The 25,144-nt window shown below is 38.5% G+C and overlaps 1 protein-coding gene across 1 annotated transcript in view; it reads right to left on the reverse strand.

Moving 5' to 3' along the window:
* Positions 1–21,643: 21,643 nt before the first annotated feature.
* Positions 21,644–25,144, reverse strand: part of tbc1d32 (TBC1 domain family, member 32) — a 45,238-nt gene continuing 41,737 nt past the window's right edge. Inside the window, exons 33-34 of the mRNA XM_056269459.1 lie at positions 24,723–24,911; positions 21,644–22,089 (exon numbers count right to left, since the gene is read on the reverse strand). Coding sequence (XP_056125434.1) covers positions 21,970–22,089; positions 24,723–24,911 — 309 coding nt within the window. The 3' untranslated portion in view covers positions 21,644–21,969. The remainder of the gene's footprint in view (positions 22,090–24,722; positions 24,912–25,144) is intronic.

Below are 25,144 nucleotides of genomic sequence, written 5' to 3' on the forward strand. Positions count from 1 at the left end.
GATGGATTATGTGATCAGTGGGTGCAAATCTCAGCTATTCTGCATCAATGTTTCATTTAATAGCAGCGTGAAGTAAACTCCTTTCTCAACAGAGATGAATTTTTCATGCATAAAACTGTGTGTTTTAGATCATGCACATGAGCTGATACGGATGCATGCAGGTTTTTGGCAACATATCAGATTGCTGATGTGCTGCAAACGACCTAAAAACATGTTTAAACCACCCTGGATTAATATTTCATGTGTGAACATATGCTTCAAAGGGGGGAAACTGATTAGGTCGGCCGCTTGGGATGTTTTTCAAAGTAATCCATCTTGTTTTTGCTCAAACAAGGAGATCCTGTACCTGGATCAGTACCTGGAGATCTCTTGAGACTCAAACTTCTGCAAAGAGAGAGAGAAAAAAGTGAAACTTAATGAAAAACATAAATTCTGAGGGCACACTCTTTACTCTGAATATATCTAATTCCTTTTCGAATTGAATAAAGTTTCAAAATAGTGAGGACTTTTCCACTTAAACATCAATCTCAACCTCAATCTACTACCATTCACACCTAGATTAATGAAATATTACATGCAAAATCACAGAGTTTTCAAAATACAGCTTCTCAAAAATCATCATCTAATTACCTATGCCAGTTACTGAATTTGCATGAGTTTATAAGAGAAACATGTTTAATATGAAAATGAAGGCTGACACATTTGAAGCAAAAGTCTGCCTATGATGCTGAATCATACATGATTAAGCATATCTTCTGATTGAGACCATAGTTAAAAATGAATGAAAGAAAAACATATTAATGCATTTGCCTCAAAGTAGCTTTAATGCATAAAGAGCAGAGCAGAGCGTCAGTGGCCCTTGAAATTAAACGAAGGAATAAGAAATCAATTTCAATAATACAAACATAAAAATGTAAATGTTTTTTTTTAAATAGACATTAATAGATAGGCCTATATTTATTTCATATTTTAATATGTGGTTAAAAAAAGATTATTAAATATATTCATTTATTTTTCAATTTAAAAATGTTAAAATCAACTTAAAAGACAATAAAGAGCACATTTTAAATTGCATTAAAAAATTGCCAGTAGCTTTTCTTTGTCATTTGGTCAATCGAGTTTAAAAAAAATGCCATTATGCTGCTGGCACCAAAATTAAAAATGGAACATTTTTCAAAATTTGGGTTCGAAACAACATAAACATTTTAATTCTCAAGTAAACTAACAAACTATTCATCAAACTTAGGGTACGTTTCCACAACATCAATATGCTAAAAACTGAAAAGTTTTTTCTTTGTGTTTTTCCTGTACAGATGACAATGTTATCAAAACGATCTCCGTTCAGATGGACCCGCTAAAACGACTAAAAACACTGTATTCTGCTGCCAGGCCAGTAGTTGGCGATGTCACTTTGAAACACAACACTCCTATAGACTATATACTAAACACATAAACGCTTGAGCATGACGTCACTGTTTTCACAAATTCGAGTTTTTGTAGTTTACACAGCGACTATTCGGTTGTTAAGTCTGACGTCACGCGTGACGTTTAGCCTCTTCCGGGCCCAAGCGCTCCGCTCGTCCACTCCAGATCCTAGACTAAATAAACCCTTTTCTTAAGGGCTTTTTTCGCTTCAGTGCCAGTGGGTGTTACTAGGGATTAAGGGATAGCACCCACTGGCGCCAAAGTTTCTTCATTCGTTTAAGATTTGTAACTTACCTTATCAACTGCAGCCATTTTCTCTTATCTTTCTCGTCACAGGGAAAGCGGTAGAATGACAGTTGAATGTCACTTGTTTTTTAACTCCGATCTATTTAAACAACACGGGAACACGTTAAAACTCGGGCGAAAGCGGTAGGTAGGTAGAGAGGACCCGGCCTTTGGACCCGGAAACAGTTTTATCGGAGAGTGGTTACATCACGACTTAACAACCGGATAACAGGATCGTTCTCAAATCTTGCACTTTGAATCCAGTCTTCAAAAGCTTGCGTTTTCAAGACCCCAAGACCCACTTTTGTCATGTAAATAAATGGCCAAAACTCATAAAAAGTTTTCAGTGTCTAGTTGACCCCCCCATCCCCCCCCCCTACCTCTCTGAAACTTTGCCTCGGGTAATACGTATCACAGAACCTGAGCGTGAGCATTATAAAAATAATTGTCTGTACATCTGTGATGATGTATTTTTAATTCAAAATAAACCATGAAACCAAAGACGTGCACATCTTTGTTTTGCTTTCACCGCACACATACACAGAGGAACGTGGAAAGATTACAGACAGCGGTCCGCAGTTGTGTGAATTAATGGCCGTATCTCAGCGGTGTTGCTGCTGGCCAGACGTTCCTCTGACTCTTGTATTGTTATGTCAGTGTCAGCCAGATTAATGGCAGTAATGGAGGTCTCTCCCCAACCACCATAATCACAGCCAGAAGACAGCCGGCCTGTTTTCTACACCCGTCTCACTAGTAATATTTTAACACTAGAGAGACTCCAGCAGTAATCAAAAGCATCCACACAAAGTTGAACCCTGTTCGATCACTGTCGCTCAATGACTTCTTTGGCAGTTTGGGACACTGGCTCTGCTGGCCCAGCAATTACACTGTAAAAATAAGAATCCTTGTATTGTTTTTCAGTAAAATATCTAAACTGTCTTAAAGGGATAGTTCACTTTGAAATTAATTTTTTATATGTTTTAGCTTACCTCCAGTGCATCCAAGATGTAGGTGTCTTTGTTTCCACAGTATCTTCAATTTTGATAATTTTAGGTAAAACCGTTGTTGTCTGTCACGTGTCAGTCATACAATGGAGGTGAAGGGGGTCCTCCTCAAAGAGCAGTCAAAATTAAACATTATTTAATGACTCGTAAATGTAAGTACACATTGATGCCCTAAGACACGAAACGAGTGGTTTTTGTGAGAAAACGAACAGTATTTATATTGTTTTTACCTCTTGTAACCACAGCCATGTCCAAGTTATCTGAGGGCGCGGACGCTTCCGTGTGTGACGTGTACGCAGACTGGTGCATAGATATATATACCATAGATGTCGCCTTGGCTAAGGTTTCGTTCCAATGAACTGCCGTCGCCAAGGCGACATCTAGTTTATCTATGCACCAGTCTGCGTACACGTCACACACGGAAGCGTCCGCGCCCTCAGATAACTTGGACATGGCTGTGGTTACAAGAGGTAAAAACAATATAAATACTGTTCGTTTTCTCACAAAAACCACTCGTTTCGTGTCTTAGGGCATCAATGTGTACTTACATTTACGAGTCATTAAATAATGTTTAATTTTGACTGCTCTTTGAGGAGGACCCCCTTCACCTCCATTGTATGACTGACAGACAACAACGGTTTTACCTAAAATTATCAAAATTGAAGATACTGTGGAAACAAAGACACCTACATCTTGGATGCACTGGAGGTAAGCTAAAACATATCAAAAATTAATTTCAAAGTGAACTATCCCTTTAAATTAAGACGCATTTCCTTGAGAATCCAAAATAGGTTTATGCTAAAAACAAGAAAAACATATCTACCAATGATATAAGAATAATAAAACTCTTTTTCCCTTTGAATTAAATGTATTTTTTTTATGCCATTGGGAGATTTTTTCCCCCTCAGAAAACAAGACTTGGGGCCAGATTTACTAAACAGTGCAAATTATCGTGCGGCTGCAATCTCCTCTTAGAAAAAAAAAAAGGTTCATTGGGATCCTATATAGAACCATGGGGTTCTCGACTCAATTTTAAAGAATGCTTTATGCCAAAAAGGTAGCCTAGAAATCTAGACGCACCTAGCGGCAGCGAAAATTATTTCGCAGCCAGTGTCGTCTAGCAACTCTCCATATAATAGGCTTTTGAGCTGGAAAAACCAAAAACTGGTCGGGCCAATCACATCGTGTATAGAGTCGGCGGGCGGGCTTAACACAATGACGGCACAGTTCATGACGTTCCGCGTGATTTCCATAGGTGATTTCCCTGCTACTTGAAAACAATGAAGATGCAGCGGTCTTTCGAATCGGCTTTGGCCGCGACTCTGGATGATTTGGAGTTAAGAGAACGTCACTTAAGTCATTCTTAAAAAAGGAAGATGTGTTCGGAGTTTTGCCGACCTGATACGGTCGGCAAAAGTTTAATATATCAATTAGCTCCGCTGGTGGAAAAACGCATGGGACTCACTCATCCACAACCGTTCGTTGCTCTGGTTGGTTGTAGCGTTATCCTATTGCGTGCAGAGGGATTTTGAATAATTATTTGAGTGATAAAGTATGCTTATGAGCTGCTTAATTCATAAAATTTACATAAAATTAAAAATTAATTAAAACAAAATTGATAAAAAATCTAAACCCATTAGAAACCCCTAAAAGGTTTTAAACACTAAATAACCCTTTAATGTTCTGTATAGAACCTTTACTTCTAAAGGAGCTATCCCACTACACATTTCGTTCCATTGACTTTCATTCATATGCATTCGAATTATAAAAAAAAAAAAAAAAAAAAAGATGGACAGAGCGTCTCAGCTTCCTTCCACTGCAGAAAAATTAAGCCAAAATATCCAGTAAGTGGATGCACAGTAGTGATCCTGAGGTGGAGCCGCGTTTTTATAGCATTAAAAAAACCTAAAACTTAATGGAAAAACTAATGTCTGCGACTCTGCGTGATAAGAACTTTCTAAAAATGACAGTTACCAAGTGTAATTGGATTTTTTTGGTTTGGCTCATGTCAGATTAGATTACATGAGGGCGGGGTTTGCGAGCTATACTGCAGCAGCCACCAGGGGACACACTTGGACACACTTGATGCAAATGCGTCAAACCGGAAACACAAGCTCTGGTGGAAAGTTTCGCATTTCGCTGCGTTCCATAGTTCAAGTTTAGTGAACTCTGACCTGCGAATTCGCATCAAGATGTTTGACCAGTAGAAGATCGATACGTCACAGCGTGACCTCTTGTCTCGATTAAAAGAGCGCATATTTTTGCAGTAGAGTCGAGTAGATTGCATATTTTTTTATGTATTACCATTTGTTATATGTTGAATTCATGTTTATAAAAAAGATGCCGTGGAGTGTGACATCATATCATAACTGTTACAGTGTCCGTATTTTCGTGTGCTCAAAGTTTATCATGACCATGGGCTTGGAAAGTTCTATGGGTGCTCTACTGACAATGCGCCAATTCAGTGTCATGTCAGGCGAAATAATATGGATTATGCGAGGGAAATACCACTGAATTGACTACTGCAAACATAGTAAATCACATTGCATGATTATTTAAATACAGTCTCCACCCATAAAGGCCCATTCACACCGCACTGACAAAAAAGTTGGCAGTTGGATTTAGATTTTTTTTTTTAAATGGCTGTCATGTTCACACTGCCCCAACAGACACAGACAAACACTGAATGAACATGTTCAGTTGGGTGAAAACAAACCCGACCAAAGCCAACAGACAGGGGTAACACACTGATCCGACAAAACCCAACAAACGTGTTTTTTGGCATTTGTCTGTGAGGAGTGAATTGGCCTTAAGTCTGATAGGGAAACTCCTACAAATGCATATGCAATAAGGTCAGGTACCAAAATAACGGTCCAAATTTTTCACCCACCGCTAGCCTAGCTTAGCACAAAGACTGGATGTAAATGGTTGCAGCTAGCATACTAATCCAAATAAGTGACAAAATAACGCAAACATTTTCCTATTTACATGTTGTGATTTGTATAGTCACAGAGTGTACAAAAAACAAAGTCACATGAGACACAGGTGCTGCGGTTATCACTCCGCCCAAGTAGCAGTGCTTCGCCTTCAGAGAATATAGTTCCCAGTATTTATACGGTTAAAATATGTCTGTGTCTCATGTGACTTTGTTTTTTGTACACTCTGTGACTATACAAATCACAACATGTAAATAGTAATTACATAGTATTTATTTTGTCACTTATTTGGATTAGTATGCTAGCTGCAACCATTTACATCCAGTCTTTGTGCTAAGCTAGGCTAGAGGTGGGTGCGTCAAACAGACTTATAGCACGCACGGAGATGAAAAAGGTATGTATGGACTTATCTAACTCTGGGGGATAAGGTGAATAGGCTAAAGTCCCAAAAAGTCGGAGTGTTCCTTTAATATGTGCTTTATAAGTACTAATAAACAGCCAATATCCTAGTAATATGCATGCTAATAAGAAACTAGTTACCGGTAATGATGAGAATTGGACCCTATAAACTAAAGTGTTACCCTGTACCCAACCCTGGTTATAATCAAGAAAATCATTAACTTAAAGTGTAGACAGCTTTGCTAATGGGATTTCTAGTTTAGTTTGCTTGTAAAGATCACTCAGTCGAGTCAACTGAATAAAAAATACAAATTTCAGTCATCGAAATAGTGGTTTGCATTTTTCTGTTTTAGCAGAACAAATATAAAACAACAGTGCCGTGACATACCCCAATAGCTTGAGCGGATGGGCCTGACCCGCTCTCTCAGCATAATATAAAGACCTGCGGTTTCACCTCCGTAAGGACTGATGAGGAAAAAAACTCTTGGTGTGATAGAAACGCATCTATCACAGGAAGTGCAGCCTTCACCATCCAGCAGACAGGAAAAACTGCACCTAGACACACACATACACAGAGGGAATGAAAAACTAATTTGAAAACAGAAAGCTGAACAGCAACGTTCATTCAACCATTTTGTCATAGCTTTTGACGCCCAGTTCTCAAATCTCGATACAGAGAAACAAAGTAAATCTCTGATTTATTGAATCAAAGATTTATTGAACCATATTTAAATATATCAAATAGTGATTTTTGACTTTCGGTTCAGCAAGCCGCCTCCGCACAAATACATATTCTCGCTCTCGGTAGCGTAATTGGTTTTCAGATTGCAGTCAACCGTCGTATTGCCTGGAACACTGAAGAAAATGACTGAAAGACCCTCATTAGACGCTCTCCAAGCATACGGGCTTTTACTGTGCAACTGAGACCCTGAGACCTTGAGATTCAGCCATGAATGTGTGAGCGTCTGTTCAGGGCATAATTATTGATCTAACAAGATAAAGAAAAGCTCCGTACTTACACGGGTCTGCGTCTAGATGAGTGTTTCACATGTAGGTGAGAGCGATGTCATTCATCAACACAGGCTGAAATTATGATCTGCTCACCTAGGTTCCTCAATAATTACATTGTGCAAATGCAAATTTGTCCATTGAACGCATTATTTAAATGAGTCCAATTACAAAGCTCCTATTTTTCTTCCCCGTCGCAGTCTGAAATTCTCTGATATCTCCATCTGTGTCATTTTCATCTAAGTTAGAGTACTTCTAGGATCCATGAGAAAAAATGCTTCAAGACAAAGCACTTTACTGGAATTAGTGCCAATAGAGTTTTAGTCAGAGTAGATATTTACTGTACGTTGCAAACAGAAACGAGACACGAGGGACAAAAGACCGTTCAATATGTCATTATTCATGTCTAATTTGTCTAATGACTGATTGATTGATTGATTGATTGAATGATTGATTGTTTGTCTACAGGACATTTACGAAAATACTTAATTTAAACACAGTCCATTATACTGATGTAAGAAAGTTTATAATACCGGTAGAAAGCTATCTGTTAGCATTCCATATCATGTAAACAATTGCCTAAAAATAAACCAAACAAAATAAATATTAGCAATTTATTTATTTCAACATTTGGCATATGCTTTTATTTAACAATTTATATTGCATTAAAGTTAAAGAAATTATATATTTTGAAATAAAAATGAACTAAAATATAATAAATATTATATTACTAACTGAAATAAGCTGAAGTACTCAAATAAATATATATAAGCTATATATAAAAATGAAAAAAATAATAATAATACATAACAAAATATTTTTTCTAAAAGCTAAAATAACCACTATAATATTATATAAGTAATACTAAAATACAACTTCCAGTTATTTTAGCTGTACTAAAACAGTCCATTATGCTGCTTAAAATTGCAAAATGATATTTATGTTGTTTTGTTTGAAGAGCAAATAGTTGTACTTTTTACTGCACTTTATTCATCTATAGTTATTGACCTATACTGGCTGAAATCATAAGTCACAGGAAATAACTTACTTCCACAGTGACAAATAAGGTGAAATTCAGTTGAGCTTTATACAGGACCCATATGTTTCTTGCAGCAGCAGAAAAAACAATCAATGTGTAGTTGCATCATCTACCAGCAGGGGCGAATGGTCCATGCTGACCAGCAACACCATGATCCCTTGGATTTGATCCATGACGACTTAAAAAAACCTGTGAATTTAATGGATTTAAATATGGTAAATGCATTAATAACATGACCAATTTCATCAAGCACACAGAGGTGAGGAGAAGTTTAGCTCCACAGACAGATTTGAAACAGCCTAGTTATAATCCTGTTCTGTGGCATGTGTGTGAGTGTGTATTTCCTGTTTCTGTGCTAATGAAAGCTCATTGACACTCTGATCACAGAGCGTGGAGCCACTGGGGCACGTCACTAATTAACCACGGCATAATTCGTGTCCCGCTCTGACCTTTTCAGGCCTTCCAAGGTTTGTGTTGCTGGCACCGAAATTGATGTCAATTATTTCAGATTTCATGTTTTTTTCACCGTGAATAAGTATTGTCTGAAATGACTGATGATTATGTTTTCATGAAATGATTAAGAGGACAAAAGGAAGGTGTGCTTTGAATAGGCTCTTCCTGCTTAGTATTTCCTTTGATGATGGGCACATTTTGACATGATTACATTTCATACTATACGCTCATTTATCCTGTACTTTTTTATATTAGCCCATAATTCATAATATGTTAGGAAATGATTCTGTTAACTAGCCCTACATGATTAATGAGAAAAGAAGCTAGTGAACTTTAAAGGGCTTCATTATTGAGTACATACAGCAATATGTATCCTGAATTGTCCCTAGCAATAGTTTTGATCAGACAATTAATATATAGGCTATATATATATATATATATATATATATATGTAACCACTGTTGTTGTAATTTTGGCCGCATTTAAAATGGGTCATACCATTGAGTCAAACTAAATACGTCCAAAACTGTGTTCTTTCAATGACATGCATTTGCATGTCGGAGGAAAGTATAAGCATATGTGAACAGTTCAGTATAACCTAATCTTCATCCTTCCCTCGGGTCATTTTGACCCAACATATTTTGTGTTCATCGGAGTGGTCCAAGACCTTAGGACTTTTGTTGCACTTTAACCACAAATACACACACAATTATCTTTATTTTTTTTACTGGGTTCCAGGAATTCATGTGTTTGTAATAATAATTTAAAAAAAAGTATCAAATCCTTCCCCCACAGATCAATTTGACCCCCTTAGGAATGGATGGAATGAGAGGATTGCTTCAGTATACATAGAAAACAAAAACGAAATTCTCAAAATTAAAACTAAAAATGCTAAAACTTTACCAAAAAATGATTTTATAATGTCTACATGTGTATCTGAATGCATACTGAAGATATAAACTCAAGCACTGACTTTAGGACCCAGCAGAACAGCTCATTTTTGGAGCTTATAGTTCAGTAGAGACACCCAAATTTGGATACATATTTGTATACTTGCTGGTTATTGCAAGTATTTAAGAGTTATTTTGAATTTAAGTTGAAAGAATGTGAAGAATGTGCTTAAATTAAAAATCTATAAAAAATGTTTTTAAAAATGGACAAAACAAGTATAATTTTAGGGCTTCATGTCATTTTGACCCATGAGGGAAGGATTTGTTACAGGACGCCAGGATAAACTTTAACTGTATGATGTTAAACTGAATGTATGAAGCAAACTGTTAGCAGAAATATCCACAAAATTAAAAGCAACACTGAAATAAAATCGTGCGGTTTATCTGTCAATCACATGTGAAATCACATTTCTAACAGCAACAGCAAGAAGTCGTCGCAGCCACGAAAAAATATGCCTTTCCCTCAACATAGGATCTCAAGTTCACAACTTCACATCGCATGTAAAGGGATCGGGATCACGGTCCCATGAATTAATATCTTGTGGGCACGACATTATCACGTTCCTAAGACTTAAAATGTCCCCTCCCGGTCTCCGTAGAATTCCAAGCATTTCCATTGCTTGAGACTTTTTGTGGCTTCAGTGTCCCAATGCTCTTTGGGGGCAGTGTATATCCACACAAGCAATGCATATAATGTGCTTGGAATTACAGATGAGGACAACTTTTTGGGGAAAAAGCTCTGGCAATGGTGCAAAGGAAAGAGCAAAAACAACACAAAGAATAACAACAAGTAAAAACACTTTGGGTGTCAGATGTCAGTGGTGTCTATTGCATGCAGTTGTTTTGCAGATGACAACAACAGATCTGTTAAAAGGGGTTATGTTTAATGCAAAAAAGTCTCTGAAACGGCACTCGCACAGAATGTAATGAGAAATGCACCTGGCAAAAAAATCATAAAAACAACTATTAACCCCCAGAGACCCATTGAAGCGCAATTACCACACTGGTAAGCAATTAAATAGAACATATTATGCACTGATTATATGAATTATTTACTGGCAAGGCTACTCAAGAAAGTCAAAGCATATGTACTTAACTTTTATAGTAACTACCTCTGTGTAAAAATATGATCAATATGTCATGACAATACACGTAGTATATATACAATTAATATATTTTACATTCATTTAACTCGTAAAAAAAGTGAAAAGAATTTAACTTATTTTGATAAGTTCTCTTTTATACAAGATTTATAAATGATTTAAGATTTTAGTTTAATATAATTTAAGTTGAAATTACTTATACAGCCAAGAAAACGATAAACCAGTTATAAGTATTAACACTTATTAACACGTTCTCTGAGGGATTTAACCCATTAAACTCCTTTATAGACCTCACTGTACCTGAAAGTTGAGGATCAACTGTCATTGTCCCTCAAAGCACCGTCGTTCTGAATCTCATAACAGTGCATCACATCCAAATGCTGAGGAAATGAAAAGATGAGTCAGTTCAGACAATTTATGGCAATTTTATATCTGATGTTTTTCGGGTTTTATAGTTAGCACAGTTGGCGGCTAATATCCCACAATCTTTTCTCACTGATTCCTTTCTGCTTCAGTATTGTAGTACAAGGCTCTAGGCCTACTTTAAACTAATTGCTCTTTGAGTCACAGGTATAATCAGAAAGAATAGTCTAATGATTATATCCCAAGGATTTCATAACCTGTGATGATTTAGTACCCTGACACCAACAGGAAATGAACAACAATGCCGGTCACAAATAACAAAAGAGGCCATTAGTAAGAATTTAGGAGCTGCATTAAAAAAAACAGAGTCCCAGCTTGTATATTTTCATCCATCCGTCGGTCCATCCGTCCGTCCGTCCATCCATCCATCTATCTCCATCCCTGTTCTATCCATCCATCCATACAGTTCTAATTGTCTGTCCAGCCATCCATCCATCCGTCCATCTCGTCCATCCCCCCGTCCCTCCGTCCGTCCGTCCATCCATCCATCCATCCATCCATCTCTTCCATCCATCCGTCCATCTCTTCCATCCATCCGTCCATCTCTTCCATCCATCCGTCCATCCATCCATCTATCTATCTATCCGTCCGTCCGTCCGTCCGTTCATCCATTCATCCGTCCATCTCTTCCATCCATCTCGTCCATCCATCCATCCGTCCGTCCATCCATCCATGTTCTATCCATCCATCCCTGTTCTGTCCATCCATCCATCCAGTTCTATCTGTCTGTCCATCTGTCCGTCCGTCCATCCATCCATCCAGTTCTATCTGTCTGTCCATCCATCCATCTATCCATCCATTCATCCATCCATCCCTGTTCTATCCATCCATCCAGTTCTATCTGTCTGTCCATCCATCCATCCATCCGTCCATCTCGTCCATCCATCCATCCGTCCGTCCCTCCATCCATCCATCCGTCCGTCCGTCCATCCATCCATGTTCTATCCATCCATCCCTGTTCTGTCCATCCATCCATCCAGTTCTATCTGTCTGTCCATCCATCCATCCGTCCGTCCATCCATCCATCTATCCATCCAGTTCTATCTGTCTGTCCATCCATCCATCCATCTATCCATCCATCCATCTCGTTCATCCATCCATCCATCATCCATCCCTGTTCTATCCATCCATCCATCCAGTTCTATCTGTCTGTCCATCGATCCATCCATCCGTCCGTCCGTCCGTCCGTCCATCCATCTATGTTCTATCCATCCATCCCTGTTCTGTCCATCCATCCATCCAGTTCTATCTGTCTGTCCATCCATCCATCCATCCGTCTGTCCATCCATCCATCCATCCATCCCTGTTCTATCCATCCATCCATCCAGTTCTATCTGTCTGTCCTTCCATCCATCCATCCATCCATCCATCCATCCAGTTCTATCTGTCTGTCCATCCATCCATCCATCCGTCCGGTCCGTCCATCTCGTCCATCCATCCATCCGTCCGTCCATCCATCCATCTCGTCCATCCATCCATCCGTCCGTCCGTCCATCCATCTATGTTCTACCTGTCTGTCCATCCATCCATCTATCCATCCATTCATCCATCCCTGTTCTATCCATCCATCCAGTTCTATCTGTCTGTCCATCCATCCATCCGTCCGTCCATCCATCTATCCATCTATCCATCCAGTTCTATCTGTCTGTCCATCCATCTATCCATCCATCCATCTCATTCATCCATCCATCCATCCATCCCTGTTCTATCCATCCATCCATCCAGTTCTATCTGTCTGTCCATCCATCCATCCATCTCATCCATCCATCCATCCATCCGTCCGTCAGTCCGTCCATCCATCTATGTTCTATCCATCCATCCCTGTTCTGTCCATCCATCCATCCATCCAGTTCTATCTGTCTGTCCATCCATCCATCCGTCTGTCCATCCATCCATCCCTGTTCTATCCATCCATCCAGTTCTATCTGTCTGTCCTTCCATCCATCCATCCATCCATCCAGTTCTATCTGTCTGTCCTTCCATCCATCCATCCATCCAGTTCTATCTGTCTGTCCATCCATCCATCCGTCCGTCCATCTCGTCCATCCATCCATCCGTCCGTCCATCCATCCATCTCATCCATCCATCCATCCGTCCGTCCGTCCGTCCATCCATCTATGTTCTATCCATCCATCCCTGTTCTGTCCATCCATCCATCCAGTTATATCTGTCTGTCCATCCATCCATCCGTCTGTCCATCCATCCATCCATCCATCCATCCATCCATCCATCCATCCATCCCTGTTCTATCCATCCATCCATCCAGTTCTATCTGTCTGTCCATCCATCCATCTATCCAGTTCTATCTGTCTGTCCATCCATCCATCTCGTCCATCCATCCATCCGTCCGTCCGTCCATCCATCCATGTTCTATCCATCCATCCCTGTTCTGTCCATTCATCCATCCAGTTCTATCTGTCTGTCCATCCATCCATCCATCCATCTCCATAGTTTTATGTAACAGTATTCTAATGATGGGTAAAGAAATGATAAATAATGATGTTCATAACAAGCCCTGAATGTGGCATATTGGTTAGAATGGACTAATTACAAAGGAAACAACTTGAATCACTTGACACCATTACCTTCTAATCCAAACCAACTTGAACTGTTTAGCTGAATTTAGTGACTCCCCAGCTTGGTGAAATTAGAGCTGCATCTGCATGCCTGCGACCATCCTGACACCTGCAGTTCTAACAGGCAATTTGCCGACTAATGATCTGAAAAGAAGGTGACTATTAATAATAATAGCAGAACAACAGTTAGTGGTGAAGTGCAGACAGAAAATAGTGTTACTGTATTGCTGCAGTTATTATTTTTGAAGCAATGCAAAAACAGTAGAAACAATTAATTTCACACGTGAGTGTAACATGCAAATTATTTTAAATTGCTCATTTAATCTCAGAATATAAACATACTAAAATAAAATGTTATAGTATTAATATCTGTTTGATAATGTAAAATGCCACACACCACTGAATTGTACATCTGTGTATGTGTGCGTGTGTGTGCTCTTACCAGGGTTAATTGTCAATCTGATCCCTAAGATCTCTGTTAGCCTCTCTCTGCCATGACTCAGACCTTTCTGCGGTGATGTCTGTCATTAATGTTTCCGAGCTCAAGCGCTCCTTCGAGGGAATCCAGACTGTTGCTTGTCTACTGATGGGGCCGTATTGATAAATGAAAAGCATTAAGCAGAAGCTTGTTTGATCTGCTCAGTGGAGGAAGCCACATAAACTGCTGGCATACCAATTTACACCCATCATTTATCTTTCCTTGCATGCTGTCTTTAAGCACACAAACAGACCATGTTTATTTTTAACTAACTAATATAATATAATAATATATGCACTTTCATACACTCAAAGCAGACATGCAAGTGGCGGTAACAGACAACAATACCTTGACGTGCTGATTTACTTCGGCTAACTTTTCAATTGTATTTGAGGAATTTTGTTTATAATAAGCTGAGTTGGTACTTTATCATTAGGCAGTGCAAGACTAATATGTCTATATTGGTTAATGTTGATTAAGTGAACACTTAGGGTTAATGTATAATGATCATAATGCAAGGCAAGCATCACATAAATAAGTACATTGCATATGTTTTTCAGTTATTCATCCAACAGTATTGGATTTGACAGTTTGATTCATAGATTAAGTAGGCTATTTTAAATGACAGATCACATATACAGACTTTTTTTTGACAGTCCTCTGGGGATTTGTTACACTAGTCGGTTACAAAATTTTAAACATTAATAAAAATAGTCATGGTGCACATCTAGAATATATATACAGTAGCTGATATGAGGTCTTGGGGTGATGGGCTCTTTTGAAGCAACCACTCAGAACAACTTAGCAACCCAGCAAGTCAAGTTCCAGTCACATTTTTTCCCTATTTTATAGTATTTTGTAGTCCAGATGTTATACTGTATATTTATATCCTCTAGTCAAAATGCAATAAATCATTAGATCCATTTAATGCAAAACACATTCAGTAACACCTGGAGAGTGTTTTGACTGAATTTTCACCTGCAGGAATGAAATTAACTTTTGCCAACCATGGTTTCATAGTGCCACATTTGTATGAGCTACAAAGATGCCAACACATTATGTAAAATCAAAGTCAATAATAGGCACTTCACAGTGAAAAGGAGGCAGACAATGGGAAAAAATATCTCAGCTGTCCACGCAACGATGGTACAGTTTTTTTCCCCTTCAACGCCCACAATTCCATTTGGCTTGCTCTTTGTACTGAATGTACAAATTATTATTATTTTTTGCCGTTTCCTTTATTCACAGTTAAGTGGTGGCATATAAGTTTAACATCAAGCTAACTGAAACCAAAAAAATGAATACAAATTTTTAAAAAGGAATAAAAATGATAATAACGGTCATAAAGATAGGTGAGTAATTCGATTTTAGAAATGCCTTTTGCCTTCTGATTACGGGTTCAAAACAGCAAGTAATAATATTCTTCTTGAAATTGGATGGATGGATGGAACAACAGACAGAACGAACAAACGAAAGACAGACAGACAGAATAGATAGATAGATCAACAGAAGACACAATAAAAGAGCCTCACCTCACATATTGTACAGTTCTTCTGTGATATCTTCACTCAAACATTATCTGCAATCTCTGTTCCTGTAATTTGAAGAGACAGAGACATTCGAGAATAATGCTGCTTTTTGCCCGGGTTGGTTATCTGCACTAGTTGATCATCAAGCTCTCATATTCGATTCATGGGACACCCTCTGTGCTCTGGTAAGTATTGTGTTTCTGCTAATTCAAATGGCTGCTTGTATGATAACGCTAATGAGACTTTTTGCAATTAACCTGATGGTCTCGTCAGGTAGGCCTGAGGGGGAATTGTGCTGATGATGTCATTATGGGTTAGATCACAGCGAAAAGAGAATATCTGAAAAGAATAGTCTCTAAATAAATTAGGAGCTGAGCCAGAGGACACCGTCGTGCTACTCCAATGTGGCGATACTATTCAAATGGATGGTATGATGTTGTGCGATGAGAGTGGGGCTCCAACTTGACTGAGGAAGCGTGTGTACAATACACAATGTGTGTTATAAATTATTGGCTTCTTCTGACAGGGAATGGATGAGTTATGTCCGTGTGTTAATCATCTTCTGCCTCTCGGCTCGGCTCTTCTCTTCATTTTCTTTCTTCAGAGCCTACTTTGAACATAAGAAATTTACTTTCCACACAAAGTATGTCTGTTTTAACTGTCTTTAGTTTGAGCCTGATCCTTAAGCCTCTTCTGTTCCACAAGGAATAAGAATCGACTCCCTCCATCTCATCCATTTGCTGTAGAAACTGACCTATCGTTGATGCTACTGTGCTTTGGGTTAGCAGACTGAGAGTTAAAGTCATGCATTCTAATCACACGCTAATCAGTCCAGATTAGAACTGATACAGAGAGAAAATGGATTCATTCCCTCACCCCTTGAGATTCTGGAGTTTAATGGAGATGGATAATGCTTGTGATATCTTCTTCAAAGACTCTCAGATTGATTGTATGTCCATCAATGCACAGTAAGTAGGTATCCGATGACTGACACCTGAACATCAATGCTAAATGACAACCGCTTCGCTTCACCTGAAATACAGGACAAATTCAAAATGGGCTGTTAGCAAAGTGTAGAGCAACACTAAAACAAGTATTTTTTATAAACTTCTACTTGAGAATAGTTTGAGCAAGCTCAGGTTTTTCAGGCTCAAGATGGACTGGTTTTTAGCAGTGTTCGTCACAATGTTACTCAGGGTGTATTCACACCAGGAAAGTCCGATAGTTCACTTGCTTTGGTCCGGACCAAATAAAAAAATTTTTTTTTTTTTTTTGGTACGGTTCGCTTTCACACTGCTATTTTTGCAAGTGAACCAAAATTTGTAAACAAAACCACACATGTGCTAAGGTCATCCATTCATTGGACAAGGATTCTTAAGTAGGGAAATCAGGAAGTGCAAAAAAGGCTCAGCCCCACTGTGCGGGAAACCTCTCATATCCCCTCTCCTTCATCCGTTCAGTAAACATGTTGAACACATCAATATTTTTATGTGTCCTCTCCAGCAACTGTGCTACATGGGCATCTGCCCAAATGTTAATAAGGCAGCTCGTCTCTTCGAAGCTCCAGGTCAAACTACGACTTATTTTATCAAATGTAGTAGGCTACAACAGATCACTTTCCCATAACGCAACTCCGACTACGGAAGCCTGTTAACTCAAAGGCACAGTGCTTTCTCGCAATTGGGTCGGTTCATGTTCGCACCGTAAACGAACCGTACCAGAGTTCGTTTGGAACCGTACCGAGACCACCTCTTCAGCTGGGTCTCGGTTCGGTTGTTTGGTCCGCACCTGAGTTCGATGGCTGTATTTACACCCGCCCAAAAGGTCCGCACCAAGGGGGGAAACGAACTAGAGTTCGATTCAATCGAACCAAACAAGGCAGGTGTGAATACACCCTTAGGCTACACGGCTAACCTGCTCCATTTTATGGGTTAGAGATTGCAAACTAAAACTGGACCAATCAGCTGTGAGCAAAGTGACATACAGTATATGACAGGTCACCATGATTCTACCTATTAAGACACATTTTTTGGACAGGAAACATGGGTAATATGATGGTCTCTTTTGAACATTCTGTCAACTAACTCTCATTAGAGTATCAGAGTCTACTTAATATCTGCTAACTCTTTATTGTGATGATCCTTCAACAGACATTCTACTGACTATAAGTAACATTGCAACATGTCAAAATAATTCTAACTCTAACTTTAGTCTACTAATACTCAACTCACACTATAATGAGAATTAGTAGACATGTAGGTGCAACGTTACTTATAGTCAACAGAATGTATTAAAGGGACCATCAAAATAAAGATAAACCGAAACATGTTGATCCAGGAACAACATTCCTGTCCAAAAATTCCTATCCCTAACCCTAAACCCATAACTTATCCCTAAAATCAGAAGGAAATGATAGGTGAATAACACAGATGTAGAAGCACCTAACCCTGGTTGTAAGCCTAAACTTGACAAACTGTAAACTTGTCCCTCAAATCTGATTGGTTAATTGGAATGTTGTTTAAGGATCAAAAAAGATGTTGATCCAGGGACATGTTGTACTTCGTGAAATCACATTTGCTGAATCGGATCTAAACCAGGTTGGATTGTATGGTTTCGTCAACCCTTAACCTACACTGAAACTCAGAGTTTGTTAGGCTAGCTTCATGCAACAGGCCAATGATGTGCATCTTTACCTATATGTTGTGAAATATAAACAAACAGTCAGTAAACGCACTGATTTATGTCTTAGAGTTGTAAGCTGCATGTGTTTCATTCATTAAAAATAATTGACTTATAATAATAATTTGTTCATGACGGTAACTTTCTGATTGAATTCAAATGTTATTATCGGTTATCAGCTGGAATGGTTCTAATGTGATTCCAACTATATCATTCCTCTGTGTTGTTATTGTTATAGATGTGTATACACAGTTTTCCCACTTACAAAGCATGTAGAAGTATGTAATTTTTATCATAGGTACTCTTCAACTGTGAGTGACGGAATCTAAAACAAAAATCCAGAAAATTACATTGTATGATTTTTAAGTAATTCATTTGCATTTTATTGCATGACATAAGTATTTGATCACCTACCAACCAGTAAGAATTCCGGCTCTCACAGACCTGTTAGTTTCTCTTTAAGAAGCCTTCCACACACTCAATCAGACTCCAACCTCTCCACAATGGCCAAGACCAGAGAGCTGTGTAAGGACATCAGATAAAATTGTAGACCTTCACAAGGCTGGGATGGGCAATAGGCAAGCAGCTTGGTGAGAAGGCAACAACAGTTGGCGCAATCATTAGAAAATGGAAAAAGTTCAAGATGACGGTCAATCTCCCTCGGTCTGGGGCTCCATGCAAGATCTCACCTCGTGGGGCATCAATGATCATGAAGGCGGCGAGGGATCAGCCCAGAACTTCACGGCAGGACCTGGACAATGACCTGAAGAGAGCTGGGACCACAGTCTCAAAGAAAACCATTAGTAACACACTACTCTGTCATGGATTAAAATCCTGCAGCGCACGCAAGGTCCCCCTGCTCAAGCCAGCGCATGTCCAGGCCCGTCTGAAATTTGCCAATGACCATCTGGATGATCCAGAGGAGGAATGGGAGAACGTCATGTGGTCTGATGAGACAAAAATAGTGCTTTTTGGTCTAAGCTCCACTCGCTGTGTTTGGAGGAAGAAGGATGAGTACAACCCCAAGAACACCATCCCGACCGTGAAACATGGAGGTGGAAACATCATTCTTTGGGGATGCTTTTCTGCAAAGGGGACAGGACGACTGCACCGTATTGAGGGGAGGATGGATGGGGCCATGTATCCCGAGATCTTGGCCAACAACCTCCTTCCCTCAGTAAGAGCATTGAAGATGGGTCGTGGCTGGGTCTTCCAGCTTGACAATGACCCAAAACAGGGCAACTAAGGAGTGGCTCCATAAGAAGCATCTCAAGGTCCTGGAGTGGCCTAGCCAGTCTCCAGACCTGAACCCAATAGAAAATATTTGGAGGGAGCTGAAAGTCCGTATTGCCCAGCGACAGCTCCGAAACATGAAGGATCTGGAGAAGGTCCGTATGGAGGAGTGGACCAAAATCCCTGCTGCAGTGTGTGCAAACCTGGTCAAGAACTACAGGAAACATATGATCACTGTAATTGCAAACAAAGGTTTCTGTACCAAATATTAAGGTCTGCTTTTCTGATGTATCAAATACTTATGTCATGCAATAAAATGCAAATGAATTACTTAAAAATCATACAATGTGATTTTCTGGATTTTTGTTTTAGATTCGTCACTCACAGTTGAAGTAATAAAAATTACAGACTTCTACATGCTTTGTAAGTGGGAAAACCTACAAAATCGGCAGTGTATCAAATACTTGTTCTCCCCACTGTAGTTGTGGACTTCCCTATTCTCATAAAATTAAAATGATTAGGAAAACTTTATAGTTACCATTCTTGGTGTGAATGGCCCTTAATGCCCTGCACCCTTCATAAATACTAAGTTCAAGTGCCCTTCAGAGTGAGTAAGGGATAGTGATGCTCACGTTTGATTAAAATTCGCCCATTCATCAAGCAGATTCTTCAAGAAGTGCAATTTGGCAGTCATAACATGGATAATTAATGTGGAGGAGAATAATAAAGCATATTTACCAGAGAAAATCAAGCTAATGCAACTCCTCAAGCCTAATACAGAGACAGATAGGCCATGATTATCAGTTAATCAGTTTAATTACCCATAATTAGTCTTTTCTAATTATCCTACCATTTTGGTCTGTAGATACATCATCAACATCCACGTCACAAAAGGCTTGTATTGTCAATTTATAACAAGCCAAAGCAAGACACACTCCAGATTTCCAGATGACTGTTGGCAAACAATCAGTCGCTAAATCATTAACCTGATTAATGTGTACAGCTTGTTATGATTACACAAAGATAAAAAAAATCAACAGATGACGCACAAGTGATTTTAATGCAATAGTTGTATCTGAGCATATACATAGAAGTTATATAGGTGTAAAAGACAAAAAAAGCGAAAAAATGCACTCTGAGGGAACTTTTTCCATCTTAAAATTATAACTGCTTCTGCCTCCTACAGAGAAACCGTATGCAATATTTAGCAGTTGTTGTGAAGGAGAAAGACACCTCTCTCTAATGATCTAATTCATTATTCACAGTGTGAGTTACAGATGGCGAGGGTGAGAGATTGCATCTATGTGCTAATGACGGCCTGTCAACGTGATACTGCCTCTCTATACAGCTTCCTTAGGATGGGAATAAGAGACTACAGATGTTAATGTATGGTTTTAGAAAAAAACACACAATACACAACAAGAATGGCCTGCGATTCATCATGTACTCAAGTGTTGACATGTTAGAAGATCACATATACTTCACTTCATGTTTGATTTTCCATTAAAAATTATTTTTGATTTTTTCATATTTACTGATGTCATGTAACAGGCTGAGTGACTTGTGTCTGGGGTCAGCAACCATGAAGGTACGAAATTGAAATGAAATTTCGCAAGCAAACCCGGTTCATCATCTCTTGTCAATAGCAACATATAAAGGACAACTTGTACAGAATTCGCTTTCAAACTAAGCAGCTTTCTGTCGGTCAACGCAGATTCCAACATGAACCGGTTGTGAAATCTGCATTGGGAAATCTTTTGTGTCCCCATAAAATTCCAAAATCAAGTGGATTCCATTTAAAATAAGGGTTTTCTAATTGAATATAATAGAATAATAAAACATTGATAATAAATCAGTATATTAGAATGATTTTTGAAGGATCATGTGACACTAAAGACTGGAGTGATGGAAATTCAGCTTTGCATCACAGAAATAAATGATCTTTTAAATGATATTCAAATAGAAAACCATTATTTAAAAATTTTATATTTAACAATATTACTGTTTTTAATATTACTGTATTTTTGATTAAATAAATGCAGGCTTAATGAGCATAAGAGACTTCTTTCAAAAACATTAAAAATAGTAATGCATCCAAACTTTTGACTGGTACTGTATATATATATATATATACACACACACACACGCTCACATACACAATAGTGAAATATATAGTTTAGCATCATTTTACAAAACAAATGTACCAGTCAATGCAGTTACAGTTACTTATTTACTAGCCTTTGAAGAGTTTGATTTCTTATATTTATGATCCCCTGAGTGAGAATACTCATACTCAATACTCAAATATTCACATGGTGTCCGTCAAAACGCCGGCCTCTTGCACGTCGAGCATGTTGCGTTGCAAAAACAGCCTAAATTCCATGCAACATTTTCAGTCTCATTCTGTACCACAAGCACTTTCAGTCCCTGCTGATCTTCAGATTTCCTTCTAGCTGCTCCTTGGTAAGATGCTCCTCATGTCCGAGAGCACCATGGATCTGTAGTTGCGCTCCAGCCCCTCCATGTACTCCAGGTAATTACTCATCCTGAAGCTGTGGATTGGTTCCTCCTGCAAGCATAAAAGCAGCACAGATTTGATGAGCAGCGCTTGAGAGAGCCGGTTTGCGGAAAAGAGGTAGAACAGGCTTAAAACAGCTTCAGAATAGATTACGCTCAATCCGATGAGATTTTGATATTCTTATTCTAGTCTGAGCAGATCCTGATTATGTGCGACACAGAGTGGTTAAAATTACTCTGACAATTGTATTCTGCTGCATGAAAGCATGCAAACTTTTTCACATAATAAATATTGTGACAAATCTCATTGCCAACAGTAACAAAAGGTCTTTATTAATGAAACAAGAGGTCATATACTGGCACTATGTGAGGAATGGCTACACGTCCGTGTACTAAATAAACAATGCACCGCCTAATACACTCTGACATTTAGCTTGGGATAAATAATATCATTTAGACAAAGCCAAATTAATTACATTTTGTTTACGATGAGTCAGCGGATGCAAGACCAAAAGCTATGCCTGAAGTTACAAAAGGACACTTCAGTTCATGGTGAAGAGATCGAAATGAGAGAAGGGATAATAAACCTTTATGAGTTTGCTGCATTAAATAAAACATGCCTGCAGTGTAAGCAGTTTTGTGATATAACTGCAGATGGCTTGGCAATGACAACAGTCGGTTTGGCAATGACAAACAAAATAGATAAACTCACAATGCTTAAAAAAAAAAGACTGAAATAGTCCATTATAAAACAAACTATAACCAATTTTAGCCACTGCTGATAAATGCTAGTCATAAATATAAATACGGAGCGTCTTTCAATAAAACCGAATAGAGATAATGACTGACAATATGTGAATAGAGTCAGATAATAACTGACAATATGTAAAAAAAAGTAAACTAAGAAGAATAGATAAAGATTGTGAAATTGCATTAGCTGCTCTGATGGAAAAAAAAGTAGGTTTTCTCTATCACACTTTTTACGTACAATTAAATTACGTATTGTAAGATGAGACCTCATTCAACTAGTCTTTGGTGAACTTAAAGGAATAGTTTACCCCAAAATTAAACATATTCACCATCAAGCAGTAAGCTGTTCCAATTACTTTCTTTCAAGGAACCAAAAAATTTGATGTTTTGAGAATTTGAGAAAAAAAAGCACCATAAACATTCACATTACTCTGATTCCATATTTAAACCTGGCATGTCACAATCGGTCACAAGTCAGAACCAGTAGTGTTTAGTATCACTGAATTCAAACATGGTGTGATGAATTTGGAATATAATTTGGAATTTGTTATATGTCAAAAAGCAGCTTGGAGATTCTTCAAAATACCTTATTTTGTAATGCATAGAAGAAAGAAGTGATATAAGTTTGAAACAACATGAGGGTTTTCCTGTTTGGGTTTTATTGTGTGGAAGGTTATTTCAATTTCTTCACACCACTGATGATAGCTGTGGAGTAGCAAACAATCTATAACATAAAACCACAGAGCCATATGAAGGGACTATTGTGAAAAGTCCAGATGTTTCCCTAAAGCTGAAGAAAGTCTCCTGCCTACAAAGCCATTCAAAACCAGAAAGTGGATGCACGCTGGTGTGTTCAAAATGAAACAATAAAAATGACATTTTAATTACAAGTACCCATTATCTAAAGACATTAAAACTATTCCACCATCTATTGTTGCTGATACAAATGAAGGGGAAAAAAAGCCTAAAATGGGTTTGCAGGATGATTTGAACTCACTAGCTATGTGTCATGGTTTTCAAAGTGTTGGAACGATTCGGTAGTGACAGACAATTGCTTTTGAAATCCTGCAAACAAAGAATGACTTTAGTTGAGTTTGATTTCCCCTTTGTTGAATCATCCAAAATGGATTCATTGTACATTTACTCTGGCTTCAGAGTGACATCGGGAGGGACTGTTACGAGTAATTTCCATTCCCGATCTTTAATTTAGATGAAATACAGATAGGTTTTGCAATCTTGGATATGTACAAATCCTCAGAAACCATTCAGGAATTCTCTGAAATGGTTTCTCTATTGTACAGGGTACACCGTGAACACTGACGCACACACAAACACTAAAAAGTTTTGAACATTTAAGGGTGAACCAAGGACAAGAGTCTGCTTAATCTGATTTACTGCAGCCACGCTTGTACACTCCATTAAAACAACACCACCTCAGTGTGTTCTTACTTTAAAGGACTAGTTCAGCCAAAAATGTTAATTCTGTCATTATTCCAGAACTAATTTCCTCTGAGGAACACTTTAATAATGTTTATATGGTGCTGTTTGGTCCTTTTTGGAGAGAGCACCAGATCCATTCACTTTCGTTGTACGGAAAAGAGCGTGAACATGCAGCGAAACGTCTTCCACGGAAGAAAAAAAAAACTCATACATTCACTGTAAAAAATAATTGTCATGATTTGTTATCACAACATTTTATCTTTTGTCATATCAAATTAGATAATTAATGTGGTTCAGATAACATCATATTTTGAGTTAGACCAATCTCCTTTGTTGCATTAACTCAAATTTTTAATTTAAATTAACTCAAAATGTTAAGGCAACCAGGTAACTTACTTTTTTAAGTTAAACCAACAATAATTATTTTCAGTGTTGGAATGGCACGAAGGTGAGTAAATGATAGCATCGTTTTCATTTACAAAAGTTATACTGTACCTTCAGAAAGACCTGCAGGTCCTGCGTCTGTGTGTGCTGCAGGATCTCTTGCTGCAGGTGACGGAGGGCAGAAACACACATGTACACCTGGTAATCTGGTCCCATGATGACACAGGTGACCACATAGTGACAGATCTCAGGCCAATCTAGATAGTTCCAGAAACACTGGCCAAGCCACTGAATACAGATCTACATGGCAGGTGGAGGGAGGAACAGAGAGCGAGGGAAGGAGAGAGAGAGAGAGAGAGAGAGAGAGAGAGAGAGAGAGAGAGAGAGAGAGAGAGAGAGAGAGAGAGAGAGAGAGAGAGAGAGAGAGAGAGAGAGAGAGAGAGAGAGAGAGAGAGAGAGAGAGAATGCAACGTTTGCGCCATACATGTTATAAATCAATCAATATGAAATGCTGGAAAAATAAACGAGAGATC

This window comes from Rhinichthys klamathensis, unplaced genomic scaffold (assembly GCF_029890125.1).
Source record: "Rhinichthys klamathensis goyatoka isolate OS25496 unplaced genomic scaffold, OSU_Roscu_1.1 h1tg000281l_1, whole genome shotgun sequence".
NCBI classification, from domain to species: domain Eukaryota; kingdom Metazoa; phylum Chordata; class Actinopteri; order Cypriniformes; family Leuciscidae; genus Rhinichthys; species Rhinichthys klamathensis.